The sequence below is a fragment of the Hakea prostrata genome, chromosome 6, assembly GCF_041222555.1.
Source record: "Hakea prostrata isolate BN-2017 chromosome 6, UWA_Hpros_2, whole genome shotgun sequence".
NCBI classification, from domain to species: Eukaryota; Viridiplantae; Streptophyta; class Magnoliopsida; order Proteales; family Proteaceae; genus Hakea; species Hakea prostrata.
In genome coordinates, this window is record NC_142605.1 from 6,517,044 (window position 1) to 6,540,534 (window position 23,491).

General features: G+C 40.7%; 1 protein-coding gene across 1 annotated transcript; it reads right to left on the bottom strand.

Annotated features, from left to right (window-relative positions):
* Nucleotides 1-4,838: 4,838 nt before the first annotated feature.
* On the bottom strand, nt 4,839-22,925 carry LOC149012171 (uncharacterized). The gene is made up of 4 exons (XM_089157544.1): nt 22,788-22,925; nt 5,454-5,600; nt 5,104-5,347; nt 4,839-5,014 (listed from the first exon to the last, which is right to left on the bottom strand). The coding sequence occupies exons 1-4, from the start codon at nt 22,923-22,925 to the stop codon at nt 4,839-4,841; spliced, it is 705 nt and encodes a 234-aa protein (XP_089013670.1).
* Nucleotides 22,926-23,491: the final 566 nt, after the last annotated feature.

Sequence of the window (23,491 nt, forward strand, 5' to 3'; positions counted from 1 at the left end):
TTTGGTGAAGATTCGGTGGAAGAACCATACCCCTGAAGAAGCTTCTTGGGAGAAGGAAGAAGACATGAAGGAGAAGTTTCCTTACCTCTTTGGAAGCACAGGTACGCTTTCAATTTCGGGGACGAAATTTCTTTAAGGGGGGGAGAATGTGAAACCCAGCCCTAACCTTGACCCGGAAACCTTGTTATTTGTAGGTCCGATGACCCGAAGTAAAGTAAGAAGTCAGCTTTGGGCCATCCCAGTAGAGGACTTGGTGTCTGGCTTTGAATCCATGAAGGTTGATGATGAGGTTCTATTTATGGAAACAGAACCCTGATGAAGATCTAATTAGTTGATGGACTTGGAGTGCTCTCTATCTTGGTTTGAAGGCATTTCTACCTACTAGGTAAGTCACTTGACTTGTGTGCAAAACCCCTTTAGGATTGGATTTGATCTGGACCTTCAATTCCCTGTTTTGGCCTTGCTGTCAGCATTGGTCGACCGATTGGTCGATCAGGCCAGTCGACCAATCCACTCGACCAATGGGAGCTGTCTTTGGCAATTAGGTTGATTCTTGCTCTATTTAAGTCTAACCTCGAGTCCACTTCGTATTTGCTGCCTCCAAACCCTCTGGAATGAACCAAAGACCTCTGCAAGTCATCTCTCTTGCATCCTTGGAGTTTTCTTGGCGGATCTTCGTCGGAACTCTTCTTTTTGCATCAAAAGGTATGTCTACTCTCTCTTCTTCTCCTCCATCTTTGTTTTTCTTTCCTTTTTGAGTTGAGACAGTAGAAGAGATGCTGCATCCTCTGTTGCAAACATCTCTGAACATGTTCTCATGATCATCCTAAGGATTTAAGGCTAGAACAATGATCTTAACCATGATCATTGCAAGCTTTTGAAGGATTCATGATCAAACCATGATTTAATCTCTGTTAATCTTCTAATCTGAATTCTGATCTCTTTGGATCTTCTTTCATTGATCATGTTAGTGGTTAATGGTTGTGTTTTCTTTCCATGATCCATAATCCATAGAATTCTAGTTGTTCTCTTCTACCATACTATGTGTTCTTCATGATGCATGATAGGTACATATATGGTAGGTTTTATTTCCTTATTTAGATTTATGCTTCTAAGCCTTATTCCATGAAGACCTATGTATGTTTTCATGTTTTCATTACCGAAAGCAATGATCCATCCTCCTATAGTTCTTGTCTTTGTTTTCTATTTCAAATTCATCAAGATCCATGTTTGATTTATTTATGGTAACTTTTTGTTTCCTAATTTGGATCTTGATACCTTGATTTGATTAGTGTTTTGAGGTCCCCTATATGTTAGAATACTACTGATGTAGTCTACCCCTTGATTAGTACCCTTTTGAACCACCAAATTCGGATTTCATATCTTAAAACTCTGATTTTATAAGCTACTGTCTGCATTGGTCGACTGATTGGTCGATCGGACCACTCGACCAATCCACTCGACCAATGAGTACAGCAACTCCAGAATTGGTCTGTTTCGGATATTTTGATATATATTCTGTTAGGGATCTTTCCTAATATGTTGTATATACTTGTTAGGGACCTTCTTCTCAAGTTTGCCAAGATCTTACTTGATTTCTTAGGATTCTTTGCGAGTTATAAAAGGTAAGGATGGTTATTTTCCTTAATTACATAGATAGCATGAATCTAGTTTCTATATTTGAATATCATTAATATGTTTCCTAAATTAGATTTTTACAATGATATACTACTGTTGCATAACTTTGATTACAGTAGCATTACTTATTCATATTGAATTGATTCATGAATGATTTACTTACCAATGTTATACAAGTGATTGTAATTACTGATTTCTTTCCATATATGGAGTTACCATATATGTGATGATATGAATTGATGCATGTGTATGCTTACGTATGGTTTGGAAAGGAGAGGTGTCCTTTTGACACTTCTGTCCTTGGACTACTACGGGAATATTATGGGATATTTCCGGAGATGCCCTCTGGACACCTTCCTAAACTGTTGGATGACATATATAGGATTGTCTAGTAGTGTTTGGCTAGGATGTCCTGTTATGTCGACCCTAATCGGAGGGGTATTGAGACCGAACGACCCGTGGTAGCAATGGGGATTCATGGGCGCTCAAGACCGGTAACCAACCCGTGAGAGGACAGGAATCACATTGTGGGGGCCATTTATTGGTAGGGTTGCATATGGTTAGACTTGGGCTCACGGGCGCTTAAGACCGGTAACCAACCCGTGAGAGGACGTGAGAGCTTCCTGTTTACCATATGTGGATGATCAATAGGGTTGGTGAGTCCGTAGTCAGGGACTATGAGGACTCTAGTGTGAAGGATACCGGAAAGGATCGTCGGGGACGAGGAATGGAAGTATCTGGATCCGACTTGATGTAACCAAGTAGAAGACTTGCATTTGGCTAGGTTTTACCCCGACATGCGCCAGATACTTATACCAAATGGTTGTGAGAGAGTGTGTTGACTTAACCCCCTGCCAAGGTTTGTCTCGAGGGATGAAGGACCCATTACCAATCGGTCGCCCGAGATATCTTAAATGGTTGGAGGGAATCCAAGATATCTTAAATGGTTGAGGATGTGAGTGGACTTTCCTAAAGAAGTACGGTGCTATGACTTAAAGCATGTCTGCCAATAGAGACCAGCATACATAGAGTTAGATTCATTCATTCATTGTTTGTCTCATATCATATTGCATTTATGATTGTTCCGGAATCCTGCCATTTATGTTATTATGGATTTTAATCGCCTTCTTGAGTTTCTTTGAAACTCATTCCTTTATTGTACAATGTTGTTAGACTATCCTGCAGGTACTGAGTACTATGACGGTTCCTATGAGGAAGCGCAAGGCGAAGAGACATATCTCCAGGAAGGTGATTGCGGTTACCACAATTACTCTGAAGATCCCACGGGTGGTTATGCTCCGTACGATGCTTAGTCCGACCATTGAGTGGAAGCGTCCTTGTGCTATTTATGAGATCTACACCTACAAGGATATCGTCTACAAAGTGGAGAATAATTTAGTTACCCAATGTACTTGCTACTGGGATTAGCTTTTATCTAGTTTATTCTTTCGAGCTACTTTTCCGCTGGATGTAAAGTGGGATTTTTGCTTCACTTTACTTATCTGTTTGATACTCTGATTATATCTATTATTCCGATTCGTTTATGATTCATTCTTTCATTATTGGATCTACGATTTATCTTCCGCACTCATGTTATGATTGTTCATGATTATGTTATTGTTTATGTGGGAGGTTGATCACTCGATACCTGATCTTCGGGCTGTGGATCACACTCTCGGGTATGCCAGATAGGGTACCGGCTGGGAGGGCGTGACATATTGAACTCACTCCTTGTATACATATGTTTTAGATCTTGTTATAGGTTATGAGGACTCAATTCGAATGGAAGATCCATCGGCGGCGGAATATTTTGAGGGAGCGACTTGAAAGGAGGTGGACTCCCATGGAGCTTCGTGCCCATGCCTGGATTGCTCCTATGGAGCCGAGTACTAGTGAAGATCTGGCAACGTCTTTGGAGATGATAGTATTCCTCGTAGCCTTATGTTATATCTTCACCTTTAATCTTATAGAGAGGGGTGATGTCGCCTTCCATCAAAGAACCTAGAATTTTGCGGCAAACAATTCTTTCGTCTAAACTCTGATGATTAGATTTGACTAACTCTTAGATAATGATTTTAACTTTAAGTTATTGGACTGAACCTTCATTTGATAATTTGGTCATTATAACTGTAAATCTTGATTCTTTAAATTGTTCTTGTCCTTTGATTATGCTATGTTGTATGGTAGTATGGACTTGGCCGTGAACCTTGGTTCTGTAGTGTATTACGCCACGGGTATTAGGGTATGACCGGATCTAGCTGGGTGGGGTGTGACACACATGCTGCTATCTTTCAATACTACATTAAAACACAACTAAGGCCAATCTTCAAAGCATCATTATAGCATGTTAACCCTCCAAAGTCATCTGGTACTTCCAACACTAGGGTATTTTTCAGCCTTTTCTTCAACTCTTGAAAATTCTTCTCACAAGCTTCACTCCAAATGAACTTCTCTCTTTTTCTAGTAAGTTTGATTACAGGAGCAGCTAATCTAGAGAAATTTTCAATAAACCTTCTATAGAATCGTGTCATTCCCAGGAAACTTCTAATCTCAGTCACAATCTTAGGTCAATCCCATTTTATGACTGCTTTGACCTTATCAAGATCCATATGAATTCCTTTAGCTAATACAACATGGCCTAGGAATACTACTTTCGATAGCCAAAGATCACACTAACTAAATTTGGCATAAAACTTCTTCTATGTTAGCCTTTGCAAAGTGAAATGGAGATGTTCTACATGCTCTTCTTTACTCTTCTAGTAGATCAAGATGTCATCGATAAACACTATAACGAATTTATCTAGGACATCCTGGAATTATCAGTTCATCAAATCTATAAAAGTTACAGCGGCATTCGTCAACCTGAATGTCATCACTCTAAACTCGTAAGGTCCATAACGAGTCCTAAATGCCATCTTACAAGTGTCACTTGTCTTCACTCTGAGTTGATGATAGCCAGACCTCAGATCTATCTTCTACAACATTGTTGCCCCCTTCAACTGATTAAAGAGATCATCTATCATAGGCAGTGAGTACCTATTCTTGATAGTCAGCTTGTTCAACTCCCGGTATTCAATGCACAAATGCATACTACCATCCTTCTTCTCACAAACAAAGCAGGAGCTCCCCAAGGTGACACACTTCGTTGAATAAAACCCTTATCTAAGAGCCCGCTCAACTAACTTTGCAATTCCTTCAGTTCAGTAGGTTCCATTATACGACGCCTTCGATAGAGGAGCAGCTCCAGAAATCAAATCAATAGCAAAATCCAACTCCCTTTCTAGTGGTAGTCCTGAAAAATCTTCGGGGAAAACATCCATGAAGTCTTTTACTATTCTGATGCCTTCAAAAACCTTCTCTTTCTTGTCTTCATTTCCTAACAAGGCAAAAAGTTAAGAACGTTCCATAAATGCCTACACCCGTATCGCGACACTAAGGTCTCCTTACTAGGCCTTCCTTAATCACCTTGAAACTCAAAAGGTGTAGCTCCCTCATAATGAAACTGCACCTTCCTTTTCAAGGAAAGGATAACTACTTTGTGAGCAGTCAACCAATCCATTCCCAATATCACATCGAAGTCCTTCATGTCCAATATCACCTGATGGGCTTCCAAATCTCTACCATCTATATTCACATGACAAGGCTCCACTACTTCATCTGGTCTAACAACCGATCTAGTAGGAGTACTAATCACTAGACCCTTAGTCAACTTCTCAAGTAACACGGATATTTTCCTCACAAATATAATAGGATATGAATGAATGGGATACACCAATCTCAAATAAAACAAAAGCAAGAACTGAGGCTACAAGTACCGTACCTATCACGACATCATGACTCTGATTATGCTCAATCACAGTGAAGCTATACACCTTTCCAATAGGAGAGGCTTGCACTAGCTTCGCCACTACTGCAATTTGTTGATTTGTCTTGCAAAGGCATGTACGAGCATAATGTCCTGTCTATCCATAGTAAAAATAGGTAGCTTCTTTCTATCCCACAGCTTGCACTGGTGCTGGAGGTCTCTGATTTATAGGCCTTAGATTTGCATATACAGGCCCTGGAGCTTAAGTACCACCAACTGGCTAATTGGCACCCCTAAAATGCCTACTTCCATTTCTGTAACCTGCACCACTTTCTAATAACCATTGTTTTTCTTTTGCACCGATCTTTGCGAGCAATAAATTTCCTTTTCTAATTCTTCCACTTTCTTCGAAGTCTGCATAACCTAAGCGTAACTCTCTATAGGATGCACTAAAAGATATGTCCTAATAGAGGATCTGAGTACTTTGAAGAACTTCTTTGCTTTCTCTATATTCACCTTAACCGACTCAAAGGCCAAGAAGAACAACTGTTCAAATTTTTGTTCATACTTCAACACTGACACCGATCCTTGGACAAGTGCCATAATTCTGACTCCTTAGTATCTTTCATTGACTTAGGAAAATAGTTCCTGCAAAAGGTGTCCTTAAACACATTCTAGGTAATTTATTATTATAAAGAGATTTCAGTACTGGTCTTGTTGCATTCCACCATGCATCAAACACATGCTGAAGCTTCTACTCTGCACATAAAATCTTCTGAGCCTCAGAACACTGCAAATACCTAAAGCTTTTTCTATCTCCCAAATCCACTTGTTTGGCAATAGAGGTTCCTTTGTTACTCTAGCGAAGTTAGGCACCTAGAGCTTCAGAAAATGTTCCATCAATTTAGCATGTGTCACACCCCACCCCTCAGTCTCAGATTATACCCAACACCGTGGGCGCAATCCGTCACAGGATCCACAGTTTTACCCATCAATAATAATAAATGCAAGAAATAGATAATCAAGAGCAAGAGCATGTTCAAATAATTAATCAAAAGGATTACAGGAGTCCAAATACTCCAAAAAATAAATCAAAGAAAGAATCAAATCAAAGTACTCAAGTTTCAAGAATTAATGAGTTCAGTGGAAGCAATAAAATAAACTAAATTATTTTCTTTCCAAAAGACTTTTCTAAAGCTAGAGTCTTCTCTTCTAAAACAGCAAGATAGGGAGTTCTCCAATTCTTCCCCAAAGACTTCTCAAAATACCTGACAATCTGCCTTCTTCAGCCATTAATGGGAGTTATAAGTGCACTCCAAGCATCCGCAAGAGGCTTCCTGGACCACATCTCCTCCCATTGACGATGCCACATCCTCTTCATATATGAAGTTGGACCCATGTGGAACTTCTCCAGTTTCTTACGTGCTACCATTTGTACAGTTTAATATAACATACAAAGAAAGGAATGAGTTCTGATGAACTCAGTAAGTGTGAAATCCAGTCTTAACCCTAACCTGAAAGCCCAGTTGTTTGTAGGACCTAAGACCCGAAGTGAAAGTAGAAGATAACTATGGGCCATCTCAGTAGAAGACATGGTGTCTGATCCAGAACCCATGGATATTGATGATGGTGCTCTATACTTAGAAACCCTATCTGAGCTGGAGAAGAAGCTACACATTGATGAAGGAGAGCCTAGTTGTTGGACCTAAAGCCTATCTGGACATGGTTTGAAGTCATTCCTCAATGCTTGGTAAGTTGTTTGAGGTGTTGTATGAAGCCCATGCAAAAATAATGAAGTCTGCACCATCAATTCCCTAAAATGGAGTTGCTGTCAGGGTTGGTCGACTGATTGGTCAACTGGCCAGTCGACCAACAGGGTTATATTGGTCAATAATTGAAATCCTAGTAATTTTTGGACTTTTAATACGATTTAAAAGGGGGAACTCCGTGTTTTTCATTCACAATCAGTTCTAAGCCTCTGAAGAATGTGGGAAGAATCTAGAACCTCTCCTCCAAACCCAAGGAAGATCCTCAAGCATCCGTTCGAGTTTCTTCGTTGATTCTTCTTCAATAAGGTTAGTAATCGATTCATTTCTTCGTTGATTCATTCGTTCTTCTATACTTCTGATCTTCTGATTATGAGAAGGGAATTACACTACTATGATGGCCTCTTCTTTTGTTTCTCCTAGCCATAGAGTGAATCCCCCATTCACTCTATATTCTTGAACCATATGGTGATGTTCTTGCTTTTTGATTTTACCTGAAATCTTGATTACCCTTTTGTATTGTTTTTCCTACAAAGTTAATGGTTGTGGGGAAGGTCTCATACCATTACCATGACCTTCCCTTGTGTCCTCATGATTGAGGGGTTGATCTCTAATGTTCCTTGGACCATTGGAAACCAAAAGTAGGGTGATTGTGGGAGGAAACCCTTGGGTAATCCTCATGAGAGGTAACCAAATTAGGAAACCCTTGGGTAACCCCCATAAGAGAATAACCAAATTAGTAATGTTTCTGTTAATTTGATAGACCCTTCCCAATGCCACTCTTGATTTTGAAATACTAATGCTATGTTTCCCTTACCCTCTGTGAACTTACCTTGGGTTATTTTGAGAACAATCTAGGGGAACCTTCATGATATGATATTCAATTGAGAATCGTAATCCTTTATTAATTATTGGATCATCCCCAAGGCTTTCCTTGATGTGATTCCGTACTCTTTATTTCCCCTAGGGTGAATCTTTATTCTCCCTGGCCTTTCCATGAGAGCCATGGTTAGTATATGTTAAGACCCTAAATCTTTATGGCTCAATCAAGATCCTATATTTTGACCATGATTTGATGCTTTGACCTTCTTAGATAGTCTTAATATGTTCTAGGAAGCTCCCCTTCGAATTTCGGACCAATCGGACTTCAAACGAAGAAGTTATGACCAAATTAGGGTTTGCAGCCTCGTACTGTCCCATTGGTTGACTGGTTGGTCGACTAGGCTAGTAGACCAACCATCAACCAACAGAGTCAGAAGCCTCAAATATGCTCTATTTACTTCCATTTGACTTCTAAACTTCTAGGTCTTATTCCTAATCATTATTATATGCTTGTTTAGGTTTGAATTGCTAGTATTGGACCTCTTCCTCTTTATTCTACAAAATTCTTTAAAGATTACTTAAGGTAAGGATGGTTGATCCCTAATAACTTAATATGCATGTCTCTAGATTTGATTACATGATCATCACTACTGTTGTACTTAGTTTCTTATAATTATATTGCTGCTGTAGTTCTTCAACTATAGTAGTACTTGTTCTTATAATGCAATTGTTATTTCAATTAAGTATGAATGATTACTTTCTTATGTTTTATACTTAAGCTGTGTTTGTGAATTGACTGATTGGGAATGTGATTGCCTAGGTTGTGATTGGGGATTGGGGAATGCCCTTTTGGCATTTCTATCTTTGGACACCAGTGGAGGTGGTATGTGACATTTTCCTATGGTGCCCCTTGGCGCTTTCCCTGATTATTGGTCGACATACCTAGGGCATGTCTAGAAGTGTTTGGCTAGGATGTCCCTATTATATCAGATCCGATCGGAAGAGAATTGAGACCGAGCAACCCGTGGTAGCAATGGGGATTTGTGGGCACTTTGGATACCAGAAAGTTAGATCTGTAAAAGACATGAATCACATTGTGGATACTTGTGAGAGGCCATTCATTGGTATGGTTGCAGAAGTGGAACAAGGGCCCTTGAAATCAAGACCGCTAACCAACCCGTGAGAGGAAACGGGAACTTCTTGTTGACTTGATGTAACTGACCAATATGGTTGATGAGTCCGTAGTCCGAGTTGGTTGTAGCCATAGGATATGCTGACTCTAGGGTGAAGGATACCAGAAAGGATCGCCCAGGGCGAGGAATGGAAGTATCTGAAGCTAAGTTGATATAACTAAGTAGAAGACTTGCATTTGGCTAGGCTTAACCCTAACATGCGCCAGTACTTAGACCAATGGTGATGTGAGAGAGTGGTGACATAAACCCCAGCCATGGGATGTCCAAGAGGGATGCCTTGACCCAACTACCACCGGCAGACCCAAGATACCGAGATGGTTGAGGGGGAGTGATTGAGACCTACCCAAAGAAGTATGGTGCTATGACATGTCTGCCAATAGAGACTAGAATACATAGAGTTAGAAGCATAACTGCATTGATTGTTTCATATCATTTTGCATATTGTATGATTTTGCTATCATGTGTTATTATGTTATTATGGATTGAATTGCCTTGTTCTTTTGCACTCATTCCTTTTTGCAACATCTTTTGTTAGACTTTCTTAGACTTTCTTGCAAGTAATACTACTACTGTTGATTATGATGGTCAGTACTATGAAGACCAAGTTGATGATTCATATGGTACTCAAGGTACTAATTACGATGACTACATCAGTGAAGACTACCAATACAAGACTGATGCTTATCACGAATAGTTTGACTTTTGCACTTGTGTGCTAGCGATGGGACATCGTCTCATTCTCTTTTGATCCTTATTAGACTCGTTGAGACTTTAATAGTTTGTTCCCCTTTTTATTTTGGGAACCGGTTGTAATCTACCCTTTTTTATCTACTTTTCAGATGCTACTGTGGAGTGAGTTTCCGCCTCATTCTACATTTTGATTTATTCTATTGGTATCATTTTTTCACCCTCTTATTGTATTCTTGAACCTTATTTTGATCTTTTAATTAATAAAGTTAAACATTTGATTTTATCTTGTTCTTGATTATATTATTGTGAATGTGGGAGGATGATTTCCTCAAATACTGGATCTTCGGAACTGTGGATCACACACTAGAGTATTCCAAATAGGGTACTGGCTGGGCGGATGTGACAGTAAGGATAACCCATTTCTCATACATATGTCGACATATCCAACAATGCATATATGAAATGAATGATATGCAATAAAATGAATGCTACTAAGATCTAACTATGCAAGTCTCTAGTCGGTTGACATGCTTAAGATATAACACCAGCCCTCCTCTGGGTAGGTCTAGTCACTCTGATCCCTCACAGATCGGTTACCTCTATTGGGATCCTGGGTAAAGGGGTTAAGTCCTCATCAGTCATCCATGGCTGGGGTTTAAGTCAACACTCTCTTACCACGACCATTGGTATGAGTACTGGGCGCATGTCGAGTTTCTAATCCAATGCAAGGTCATACAGTAACATACTATATGAAGTCCAAATACTTCCCCTATGGCACCAACCAACTCGGTTCCGTATTCTGCTCAACCTAGGAATAAGAACCCTAACAGACTGGCTATCGCTGTTGAACTCCATTCCCTAACCCTATGGTCATCAACATATTGTTGGGGCGGATGCTCTAATGACCCCTCATGGCTCCCTGGCCGCTCTTTGGATGTCCATAAGCCCAGACCCTAACATATGCAACATTACCATTGTATGATCAACAGTGGACCACTGAGTCTTCGCACAAACTGGTTACTGCTGTAGGATGAAACAGAGTCACGTCACTATTATCACGGGTCATTCGGCTTCAATTCCCCTACCGAAAGGTAGTAGTAGCATGTAAGGGTTTCTAGCCATGCAATCTGGACTCCCTAGGTATGTCATCCAACAGTCATGATAGTGCTAGAGGCATCAGTGAGCATGTGTCCCATACCACAGCTCTCTGATATCTCAAGCAATGAATACCCAATTGGATACCTTTCCATCACAACTACATCACATCATCCAACATCATATCATAACCATTCATTCAAAATCATGAAGTGATAAAGTATATAGAATCATCATATACAGCATGCATTCAACAGTTATATAATGACTTATACAACTACAAAAAGTTATATGAACAATAGAAAATGTAAGAAATAACTTATTCATCATATAGCATGTCATTACATATAAATCAGAAAGTGTTCCCTTACCTGTAATTATATACAAGCTTACTAGAATGAAGTTAAACCTCAATCACAAGACTTCCAGTTAACTCAAAGAACACCTATATATAAGGTTACAAGAATACATTAAAGACATGAGTCAAATCAGAGCAAAGACAAATCTCACAAAGCTACTATGACCCAGCCGGTCGCTTGGGTCAAGCGACCACCATAAGCAACCGCCCCTATTACAGACAGTTTTCAAAGTCCAAAATTTTGACTTTTGATCACCAAATTCCAATCTAATTTTATGATGATTCAAGTCTGAATTTCATTTTTAATAAGTCTATAACAAAGGTACGAATCAGCAACCTAAAATTATAAAGATTCGCAACTCAATTCATCTCCCTTGATTAGATCCATCCTATATTCAAATACAAGGATTCATTTTCGAACAAAATCTCCTCAAGATCATGGATAAAGAAATAGAACCAACGCAATTTGGTTACCACCAACCAAAAAGGAGATGGATCTACACCATTCTAATAGCTGAGGGAAGAGAATGGAGTGAATGGAGATCACTTACCTCTTCCAGATTCACAAAACAGACAAGGGAAAGGTTCCACTTCGCAATCCATGCTTCTCTCACCTTCCTACATGTATTCTTTGCCTCCTAACCATCCACAGAAAAAATTCCGAATATAAGAATGAGTTAAAAGGTCGGGATTTGTTTTAAATAGGGAACAGGAGGTAAATTAGGGCAAAATCCCGCAAACAAACCATGGCGGTCGCTTGGGGCGGTTGATTGGCCAATCAACCGCCTTAAGCAACCGTCCCCTAGTACTTTTCAGTACTTGGGTGTTTTGCCCAAGGGGTTGATCCCCAACTCAAACCTAACCCTAAACAACAGGTGGGGGAGGTCTTACATTCAATTCAGACATCTTCAAACACCTCTTGACTCCTACTAGGGATCCACTTTCCCAGCAAAGCAAGTTCTTCACCAAGAGAATCCAAATCCATGGTGTCACGTCCTCCCAGCCGGTACCCTATCTGGCATACCCAAGAGTGTGATCCATAGCCCGAAGATCAGGTATCGAGTGATCAACCTCCCACATAAACAATAACATAATCATGAACAATCATAATAAAAGTGCGGAAGATAAACCATAGATCCAATAAGGAAAGAATGAATCATAAATAAATCAGAATAATAGATATAATCAGAGTGTCAAACAGATAAGTAAAGTGAGGCAAAAATCCCACTTTACAACCAGCGGAAAAGTAGCTCTAAAAGATAATAAACTAGACAAAATCTAATCCCAGTAGCAAGTACATTGGGTAACTAGATTGTTCTCCACTTTATAGACAACATCCTTATAAGTGTAAATCTCATAAATGGCACAAGGACGCTTCCACTCAATGGTCGGACTAAGCATCGTACGGAGCATAACCACTCGCGGGATCTTCAGTGTAATTGTGGTAACCGCAATCACCTTCCTGGAGATATGCCTCTTCGCCTTGCGCTTCTTCATAGGGACCGTCATAGTATTCAGTACATGCAGGATAGTCTAAAAAACATTGTACTGTTGGAATTTATTAATTTGATTAATAAATTAAATGCCCAAGGGCAATATTGGAAACTCACTATTAGGGCGGTTACAAAATAGGTTATATATTTTAGTAACCACCGCATTAGTGAGTAAGTAACGGAGTGATTCATTCGCATGAGCGAATCTCTGAGATACAGCGGCTCCATCTCTCTCTCCCTCTCTCTTAGAATCGCAGGCTTAGATTTTCTTCTTTGCTTGTATTTGATCTTCATTCCATTAATCCACGGCATTTGGGTTGTGGATATTATTCCCTTTCCCTGTGATTGTGGAATCTCGCCGGTAAACCTTTGGTGGTGGAACGAGAACGTGGATCTAGACTTCCGCTGTGAATACTTCAATTAAGGGAAAGCGAATTCAGGTAAGGAATTTTTTCCCCATCAATTAATTGAATTGAATTACTTTTGATGTAGTACCAACATTGGCATCAGAGCCATAGGTTCCCACGTTTATTGTTCATCCCCATTGTTTAATTTTATTGTATGGATCCAATGGGAGGATCAAGGGTTTAATACGAAACCCATGGGAGAATTGATAGGGTTTTTGGAAACCTTTTAATTTTAATTCGGATCCGAGTGGGAGATCCTTGTGGATTTCCCTAATGAAGATTTGCATGAATTGATAATCCATGATGAAAATTTTTGTTTAAAATTTATTGTTGGATTTTTTTCATGTGTTTTTGGATGATTTTTGAGTGAAAAAACGTGTTTTACCGTTTTTTTCCGTTCAAGAAAAATTGAAAAATCGCCGTTTTTTGGTCACTGTGGACCAGATGGACGACCGTCTGACCAGACGGTCGTCCGTCTATTATCAAAGTGGTCACAGTGACCCAGACGGAATTTCCGTCTGGGAGACGGTCATCCGTCTGGTCACAGAATGCCAGACGGAATTTCCGTCTGGGCAGACGGTCATCCGTCTGGGCATAAAAGGCAGACGGAATTCGGCAGACGGCAGTCCGTCTGGGAGATGGATTTTTTTTTGGATATTGGTCTATCCAGTTCAGAATGTGTTTCTAACTTACTGGACACCAATGGCCCGACAGTCTGTGTGATGTTTGGGCATTGAAGGCCTATTGGGGCCTAGTGGGAGCTAATGAGGTAGAAGTGTTCTGTGTGAACCACCTCATAGCTTTAACATGATTGCATGTTTTATTTTAATAAAACTATTTTTTTATTTATGGGTCTATCAATCATGTTTCTTGCACAGAATGAAGTTAGTGTATAAGTCTATGTGGGTTTGCATGAGAATTTGATTGAATGTTTTTTTAGCATCTCTTTTGGTTTAAGTGCTTATCCCATAGGTTGACTATGCTAGTGTGATTTTTGTTGCATGAGTTGTGTTTTATGCTAGATTTATTGAACTCATTCTTGTATGTAATATCTCTAGAAAAATGGCTGCTACCAAGAGCATTGTTGCTGACCTCACTAAAGGAGATAAGCTGAATGAGAGGAATTATGACCTCTGGCACCGAAAGGTGCAATATCTCCTGGAAGAGCAGGATATGCTAGAGACCATAAACCAGACCATGAACCCACCTGAGGAAGGTACCACCGCACAAAGATCGCAGGGACCTTGATATATACAATGCTTGGAAGAGGAAAGACCGGGTAGCCAGGATTACAATCCTGAGCTCCATGAGGGATGACCTGATGCTTCGTTATGAGAAGCATAGGACTGCAAAGTCTTTGTGGGAGGCTCTGAAGTTCCACTATGGAGGGACTTCCACCACAAGAGGCCGCCAGCTCGGACTCACTTTTGACGGTTATAAGATGCGCCAGGGTCACACCATGAGGCAGCATATAACCATCATGTCTAACATGATTAGTGAGTTGAGCGCATGTGGGCGCCAGAAGACTGATGAGGAGCAAGTCTCCCGCAGTCATCAGGTCATTGCCAAAGACTTGGGAGCATATGAAGATCTTCTTGACTCATGCTGATGAGGTCAAGACTTTCGATCAAGCTGCCAAGCACCTTGAGCTTGATGAGGATCGGATGTTGGCCGATACCCCTCAAACTGATGTGTTTGCTGCTGAAGCTAGCACTAGTAAGAGTGCAGGCTTCAAGCGCAAGAGAGAGAAAGCTCAACCTCAGCGGTCCAAGCAAAGTAACCAGGGTGGGAACAAAAACAAGAGTGGGCCCAAGCGTTCAAGGGGGACTAGTGCTGGCAAGAAGAAATCAGCTTTGATTTGCTTCAAGTGCCGAAAGCCTGGTCATTTTGCTCGTGATTGCACTGAGCAAGAGGTATGTACTGTGTGTTATACCTCATCTTGTTATGTAACAAGTTCTACTATGCTTGCTGAACTAAATCCTTTGTGGATTGTTGATTCAGGTGCGACAGAACACATAACAAGGGAACGCTCGAGCTTCGTGGAATACCGTCGTATTCCAAGAGGAAGCAAAAGGATAACGATGGGGAACAGCTCAAGCGTGGAGGTTCATGGCATAGGTACATGCAAATTAGTTTTGCGAGGTGGCCAGACGCTGTTACTCCATGATGTGTTGTATGCTCCAGACATTCGGCGAAATCTTGTTTCTGTTATTTATCTTTTAAGACATGGTTTTAGAATTGTATTTGAAAACAATTTTTTGGTTTTGTATCTGGGTGATACAGTTTATGGTTATGGTTTTCTTGATAATGGTTTCATTGTATTGGATACAATTGATTATTCATTTAATTCTAGTAATGCTTTTGTTTGCCAAAATACTGTGTGTATTGATTCTAATTTGTGGCATGCTAGACTAGGACATATTGGCTTAGATAGGATGAACAGGTTGGCAAGAGAAGGTCTCTTAGGCCAAGGTTCACTATCTGATTTGCCAACCTGTGAGTCATGTCTAGCAGGAAAAAGCAACTAGAAAACCATTTAAAAAAAGGCTTTGAGAGCCTCTCTTCCTTTAGAACTTATCCATTCAGATGTGTGTGGACCCATGAATGTGCATACTAGAAAAGGACAGTCATATTTCATCACATTCATAGATGACTATACAAGGTATGGTCACATTTATCTAATTTCTCATAAGTCAGAAGCTCTGGAATGTTTTAAGAAATTCATGAGCTTGGTTGAGAATCAGTTAGATAAAAGGATTAAAACTCTTAGAACGGATAGAGGTAGAGAGCATCTCTCCGATATGTTCAAAGGGTTATGTGATGAAAAGGGGATATCTAGACAACTTACTATTCCAGGGACTCCACAGCAAAATGGGGTTGCTGAGAGGAGGAATAGAACCTTGCTAGACATGGTGAGATCCATGATGGCGCAGGCAAATCTACCCATCTCTTATTGGGGAGATGCTTTGCTGACTGCGGCCTATATCCTCAACAGAGTTCCAACCAAATCGGTTCCTTCCACACCATATGAGTTGTGGACCGGAAGGAAGCCAGATTTGAGTTACTTGCGCGCATGGGGATGTGCAGCATATGTTCACTCTACTTCTCACCAATATGGAAAGCTTGGACCCAGAGGAAGAAAGTGTATCTTTGTGAGATATTCTGAACCCTCAAAGGGCCATGTCTTCATTGGACTAGATGAGAGTGAGAGGAGAACGGAACTTGAGTCTAGGGATGCAACATTCTTGAAGAATGATTTTCCATCTCTTTCAGGAATTAACAAAGAATCATCGGAATTCTTTGAGATACAAGATAGTGGTCTTGTCACTCCAGGGATTCAGATTCTGGATAATGAACCTGGGGTTCATCCAGAAGATCCTAGTGGGAGTGGGAGTGCAGATGTGATAGCTACCTTAGACGGTGAGCAATCTGACATGCACTTGCGCCGTAGTGGGCGCGGGCTAGTTCCTCGTCGACGTTTCGAAATAGAGGATGAAGCCTACATGGTAACTCCTGAAGAGATTGACTGTGAGATGATTTCAGTCGATGAGCATGAACCAAAGAGTGTGCAGGAAGCTCTTGCGGGGTCAAGCTCAAAGGAATGGTTAAAAGCAATAAAGGAAGAGTTGGAGTCGATGAAAGTTAATCATGTCTGGGACTTGGTTGACTTGCCGCCAGGCCGAAAGGCGATTGGGAACAGGTGGGTTCTCAAGATCAAAAGAAAGGCGGATGGATCTGTTGAGAGTGTCAAGGCTCGTTTAGTGGCTAAGGGCTACACCCAACGAGAGGGCGTTGATTATGAGGAAACTTTTTCCCCTGTGGTTAGGTTTGCCTCAATTCGCCTCATACTAGCCGTTGTTGCTCAGTTGGACTTAGAGCTTTATCAGATGGATGTAAAAACTGCTTTTCTCAATGGAGAACTTGAGGAAGAGATCTATATGGATCAACCTCAAGGCTTTGAAGCACATGGACTTGAGCGCAAGCTTAAGAAGTCCATATATGGCTTAAACCAAGCATCTAGACAGTGGAATGTGTGCTTCCACCAAGCTATGATGGAAAATGGTTTTTCCATGCTTGAGGAAGACCATTGTGTTTACACCAAGAGATCTGATAATAATTATGTCATTCTGACACTGTATGTAGATGACATACTTATGGCTAGCAATAGCAAGGAGCTATTGGAAACCATTAAGAAATGGTTGTCCTCCGTATTTGATATGAAGGACATGGGTGAAGCAAGCTATGTGCTTGGTGTCAAGATTGTCAGAAATAGGCAAAAGAGATTACTGGGTTTATCTCAAGAGACCTATATTGACAATGTCTTGACGAGATACCAGATGCACAACTGCAAACCAATTGATACTCCAGTGGAGAAGGGTTTGCATTTGAGCCTTGATATGGGTCCTAAGAGTCCAGAGGAGAAAACCAAGATGGAAAGAGTTCCATATTCCAGTGTAGTGGGTAGCCTTATGTACGCTATGATGTGTACTAGGCCGGATATTTGTTATGCAGTGGGTTTGGTTAGTCGGTACCAATCAAACCTGGCATAGAGCACTGGAAAGCAGTCAAGAGGATATTGAGATATCTCAGAGGAACGAGTAACTACATGTTGTGTTACCAAGGATCGGATTTGCGGTTAGTTGGCTATAGTGATGCCGACTGGGCTGGAGACATCGATGAGCGCAAATCAACCTCTGGATATGCTTTCTTGCTGAATGGCGGGGCCATTTCGTGGTGTAGCAAGAAGCAGGCTTGTATATCCCTCTTGACCATGGAAGCAGAGTATGTGGCATGCTCAGCTGCGGTTCAAGAGGCTGTTTGGTTGAGAAGATTCCTTCGACATACTGGGATTGTGATGACATCCAAAGAGGCTGCCCTTATCTACTGTGATAGTACGGCAGCTCTTAGCTATGTCAAGGACCCCAAGTATCATGGGAAGACCAAACATATACAGTTGAGATATCACTTTGTTAGAGACATTACAACAAGAAAGAAAGTTGTACTTAAGCACATATCTACTAGTTTGATGGTAGCTGACCCTCTTACCAAACCTATAGCCAAGGATGTTTTTATTTCTCATGTAAAATCCTTGGGCTTGCGTAGATTGTGACTTATTTTTGTACTGAGACTTTCTTATTAATGAATAATATGAGTTCATTCCAGCATTTTTTTTATTCACTTTCTGTGTGATTGTGTTTCTTCTAGCATAAAACAACATATGTCAATAGGCAAGAGAATGGCTCACTCACACGAGCATTCGCCTCTGGCGCCTTGGAGGCGAGCAGAGATGAGACGGATTGTGAATGACTTTGTGTAGGTCAATTCATAATCATGATGTCGCCTTGATTTGGAATCAAGATGAGTTTCTCTATTGTGTAGAGAATCGACATGAATGTTCCCACTATTCATGTTGCCTATAGGAGCAAGGTGCGAGTACTTTATGTGGCGCTAGGGTGGCGACAATAAAGAAACTCGGGTTAGGCGCAAGAGGTTGCGACTGGACTAAGACCTGTATGGTGTTGAGTTGGACATACGTTCTATTGTATATAGAATGCTCCACCATAGCACATATATCATACTATGTGTGCTTAGCGATCATTGGAAATAAGAGGATGGATCCCTGCTCCTCTCATTGTGTGAGTCCTGGACCTTATGGTCCATTAGTGTTCTTAGTGACTTTCGACGACATCATGAAACGAAGGGTTGATGTGGCTACTTTGGGGTGTTACCTATGGTCATGATTGATTCGACCTAAAGGGGCACTACCGGGAAAGGAGTCAATCCTAAGTGTAGTGATGGTCTGGGGCGAAAGGAAAGGTTTGATTCAACTGCACCCTAAAAGTGTTTGCTGGCGCCAACCGTATGTGTTACAGGTGGTGAACATTTTAAGGACAAGAAGGTGATCTCTCGGAGGGATCGAGATACCTTTAGTCCGGTGAGTTTGAATAAACCTAGGACACTATGTTATACTAATGCTTATTTGATTTGTTTCTATGAGTGATGTGCCATTCTGGCCTTCTGGGAAGGTTTCTAGTTTGGGGCTCACGCGTGCAGGTATATCACCGGTCGCACAACCCATTTTGCCAGTATGACTTGTGGATATTAGTGTCTGGGACACAGGTGGTCTATGTATCTGGGATACATGGTGAAGAGATCAATATATATGTATATCTGGGATATGCATGTGTGTTTGGGACACAAGAGGTCTATGTATCTGGGATACATAGCAGAGAGATTGAATGTGTATATCCGGGATATACAAGTGTGTCTGGGACACATTGAAAGATTAACACTTGCCCTTGTGCAAGTGGGAGCTGTTGGAATTTATTAATTTGATTAATAAATTAAATGCCCAAGGGCAATATTGGAAACTCACTATTAGGGCGGTTACAAAATAGGTTATATATTTTAGTAACCACCGCATTAGTGAGTAAGTAACGGAGTGATTCATTCGCATGAGCGAATCTCTGAGATACGGCGGCTCCATCTCTCTCTCCCTCTCTCTTAGAATCGCAGGCTTAGATTTTCTTCTTTGCTTGTATTTGATCTTCATTCCATTAATCCACGGCATTTGGGTTGTGGATATTATTCCCTTTCCCTGTGATTGTGGAATCTCACCGGTAAACCTTTGGTGGTGGAACGAGAACGTGGATCTAGACTTCCGCTGTGAATACTTCAAGTAAGGGAAAGCGAATTCAGGTAAGGAATTTTTTCCCCATCAATTAATTGATTGAATTACTTTTGATGTAGTAACAACATACAATAAAGGAATGATTTTCAAAGAAACTCAGTAAGGCAGTTAAAATCCATAATAACATAAATGGCAGGATTCCAGAACAAACAGAAATGCAATATGATATGAGACAAGCAATGAATGAATGAATCTAACTCTATGTATGCTGGTCTCTATTGGCAGACATGCTTTAAGTCATAGCACCGTACTTCTTTAGGAAGGTCCGCTCACATCCTCAACCATTTAAGATATCTTGGATTCTCTCACGGATCATTTCACCGGTCTTGAGCAGCCGATTGGTAATGGGTCCTTCATCCCTCAGGACAAACCATGGCAGGGGGTTAAGTCAACACACTCTCTCACAACCATTTGGTATAAGTACTGGCGCATGTCAGGGTAAAACGTAGCCAAATGCAAGTCTTCTACTTAGTTACATCAAGTCAGATCCAGATACGTCCATTCCTCGTCCCTGACGATCCTTTCCGGTATCCTTCACACTAGAGTCCTCATAGTCCCTGACTACGGACTCATCAACCCTATTGATCATCCACATATGGTAAACGGGAAGCTCTCACGTCCTCTCACGGGTTGGTTACCGGTCTTAAGCGCCCGTGATCCCAAGTCTAACCATATGCAACCCTACCAATAAATGGCCCCCACAATGTGATTCCTGTCCTCTCACGGATTGGTTACCGATCTTAAGCGCCCATGAATCCCCATTGCTACCACGGGTCGTTCGGTCTCAATACCCCTCCGATTAGGGTCTGACATAACAGGACATCCTAGCCAAACACTACTAGACAATCCTAGATATGTCATCCAACAGTTTAGGAAGGTGTCCAGAGGGCATCTCCGGAAACATCCCATAATATTCCCGTAGTAGTCCAAGGACAGAAGTGTCAAAAGGACACCTCTCCTTTCCAAACCATACTTAAGCATACACATGCATCAATTCATATCATCACATATATGGTAACTTCATATATGGAAAGAAATCAATAATTACAATCACTTGTATATAATTGGTAAGTAAATCATACATGAATTAATTTAATATGAATAAGCAATGCTACTGTAATCAAAGTTATTCAACAGTAGTATATCATTGTAAGAATCTAATTTAGGAAACATATCAATGATATTCAAATATAGAAACTAGATTCATGCTATCTATGTAATTAAGGAAATAACCATCCTTACCTTTAATAACTCGCAAAGGAATCCTAAGAAATCAAGTAAGATCTTGGCAAACTTGAGAAGAAGGTCCTAAACAAGTGTATACAACATATTAGGAAAGATCCCTAACAGAAAAGATACCAAAACATCCAACACAGACCAATTCTGGAGTTGCTGTACTCATTGGTCGAGTGGATTGGTCGACTGGTCCAATCGACCAATCAGTCGACCAATGTAGACAGTAGCCTAAAAAAAATAGAGTTTTAAGATATGAAATCCGAATTTGGTGGTTCAAAAGGGTACTAATCAAGGGGTAAACTACATCAGTAGTATTCTAACATATAGGGGACCTCAAAACACTAATCAAATCAAGACATCAAGATCCAAATTAGGAAACAAAAAGTTACCATAATTAGATCAACCATGGATCTTGATGAATTCGAAATAGAAATCAAAGACAAGAACAATAGGAGGATGGATCATTGCTTCAGGTAAAGGTAACATGAAAACATACTTAGATCTTCAAGGAAATAGGCCTAGAAGCATAAATCTAAATAAGGAAATAAAACCTACCATATATGTAACTACCATGATTCATGAAGAACACATAGTATGGTAGAAGAGAACAACTAGAGATTGATAGATCATGGATCATGGAAAGAAAACACAGTAATTAACTACTAACATGATCAATATAGAAGATCCAAAGAGATCAGAATTCAAATCAGAAGTTTAACAAGATTAGATCATGGTTTGATCATGATTCCTTCAAAAGCTTGCAATGATCATGGTTAAGATCATTGTTCTAGCCTCTAATCCTTAGGATGATCATGAGAACAAGTCCAGAGATGTTTGCAACAGAGAATGCAGCATCTCCTCTACTGTCTCAACTCAAAAAGGAAAGAAAAACAAAGATGGAGGAGAAGAAGAGAGAGTAGACATACCTTTTGATGCAAAAGGAAGAGTTTCGACGAAGATCCGTCAAGAAAATCACCAAGGATGCAAGGGAGATGACTTGCAGAGGTCTTTGGTTCGTTCCAAAGAGTTTGGAGGCAGCAAATACGAAGTGGACTCGAGATTGGACTTAAATAGAGCAAGAAAAACCTAATTGCCAAAGACAGCACTCATTGGTCGAGTGGATTGGTCGACTGGCCCAGTCGACCAATGCTGACAGCAAATCCAAAACAGGGAATTGAAGGCCCAGATCAAATCCAATCCTAAAGGGGTTTTGCACACAAGTCAAGTGACTTGCCTAATAGGTAGAAATGCCTTCAAACCAAGATAGAGAGCACTCCAAGTCCATCAACTAATCCGATCTTCATCAAGATTCAGTTTCCATAAATAGAACTTCATCATCAACTTTCATGGATTCAAAGCCAGACACCAAGTCCTCCACTGGGATGGCCCAAAGCTGACTTCTTACTTTACTTCGGGTCATCGGACCTACAAATAACAAGGTTTCCGGGTCAAGGTTAGGGCTGGGTTTTACACATGGACTCAGGATATGGATCATGGACTCCAATCCGGATACTCCACAACTTATTCAGGCTTGACCTTCGTGTTATCGGACCTGCAATACGGATTCCGGGTTAGAAATATGGGGGTTGTTACAGCCCGTGTACCAACAGCATAGCCACCCCCATTAGCACCAATAGCAGAAGTGCTAGCTCCATTAGCATTCACCGAAGCCACTTGAGTTGCATTATGCATGGTCATAAACAGTGCATTCTGTTGTTGCATCATACCCATGATGTTCAAAACATCCTGAACTGTTACAACTGGAGGAGCCAACGGGGTACCATTTTTTAGATTATCCTGGCTATTCTGATTATTCTAGTTCCTAGCAACAGGGACTTCATTGCCATTGTTGCCATTTCCATTTTGGCCATTCACAACATTTTTGTTCCTTAGGTGCACCATCCTGAAATGCCACCATCAAACAAAACCATTCAGTTCCCTCATTAGAAATCTCCAAATTAAATCTCTGCATGCATACAGTATCCTAAACATCACTAATATGCATCAAATAATGCATTCATATCCAAAGTTTTCCAAAAATCAAGTTTTTGAGATAACCAAGGGGTAGGGTCACTCTGACTGGTACACATAGGCTCACTTGCGGTGACCACCTCAGGCAAACCTTTCTCGCAACACGCGAATTGGGCCCTTTAAAAGGCCCTCGACCCCGCTCTCTTTCAATTCTCATTTTTGTCAAACAATACTTTGGCTCTAGGGAAAATTTTCCACTCATCTCCAAAGGTGGTTTTGGGCTTCCTTGTGTGTGAAATCCAGCCCAAACCTAGCCAGGACACCCT

Coding starts and splice junctions, on each gene's coding strand:
- LOC149012171 (XM_089157544.1), bottom strand. CDS start 22,925: ATGGGTATGATGCAACAACAGAATGCACTGTTTATGACCATGCATAAT. Junction 5,601..22,787: donor ATGCTGTTGGTACACGGGCT/GTAACAACCCCC, acceptor TACTATGGATAG/ACAGGACATTATGCTCGTAC. Junction 5,015..5,103: donor TACACCTTTTGAGTTTCAAG/GTGATTAAGGAA, acceptor TTGCCTTGTTAG/GAAATGAAGACAAGAAAGAG.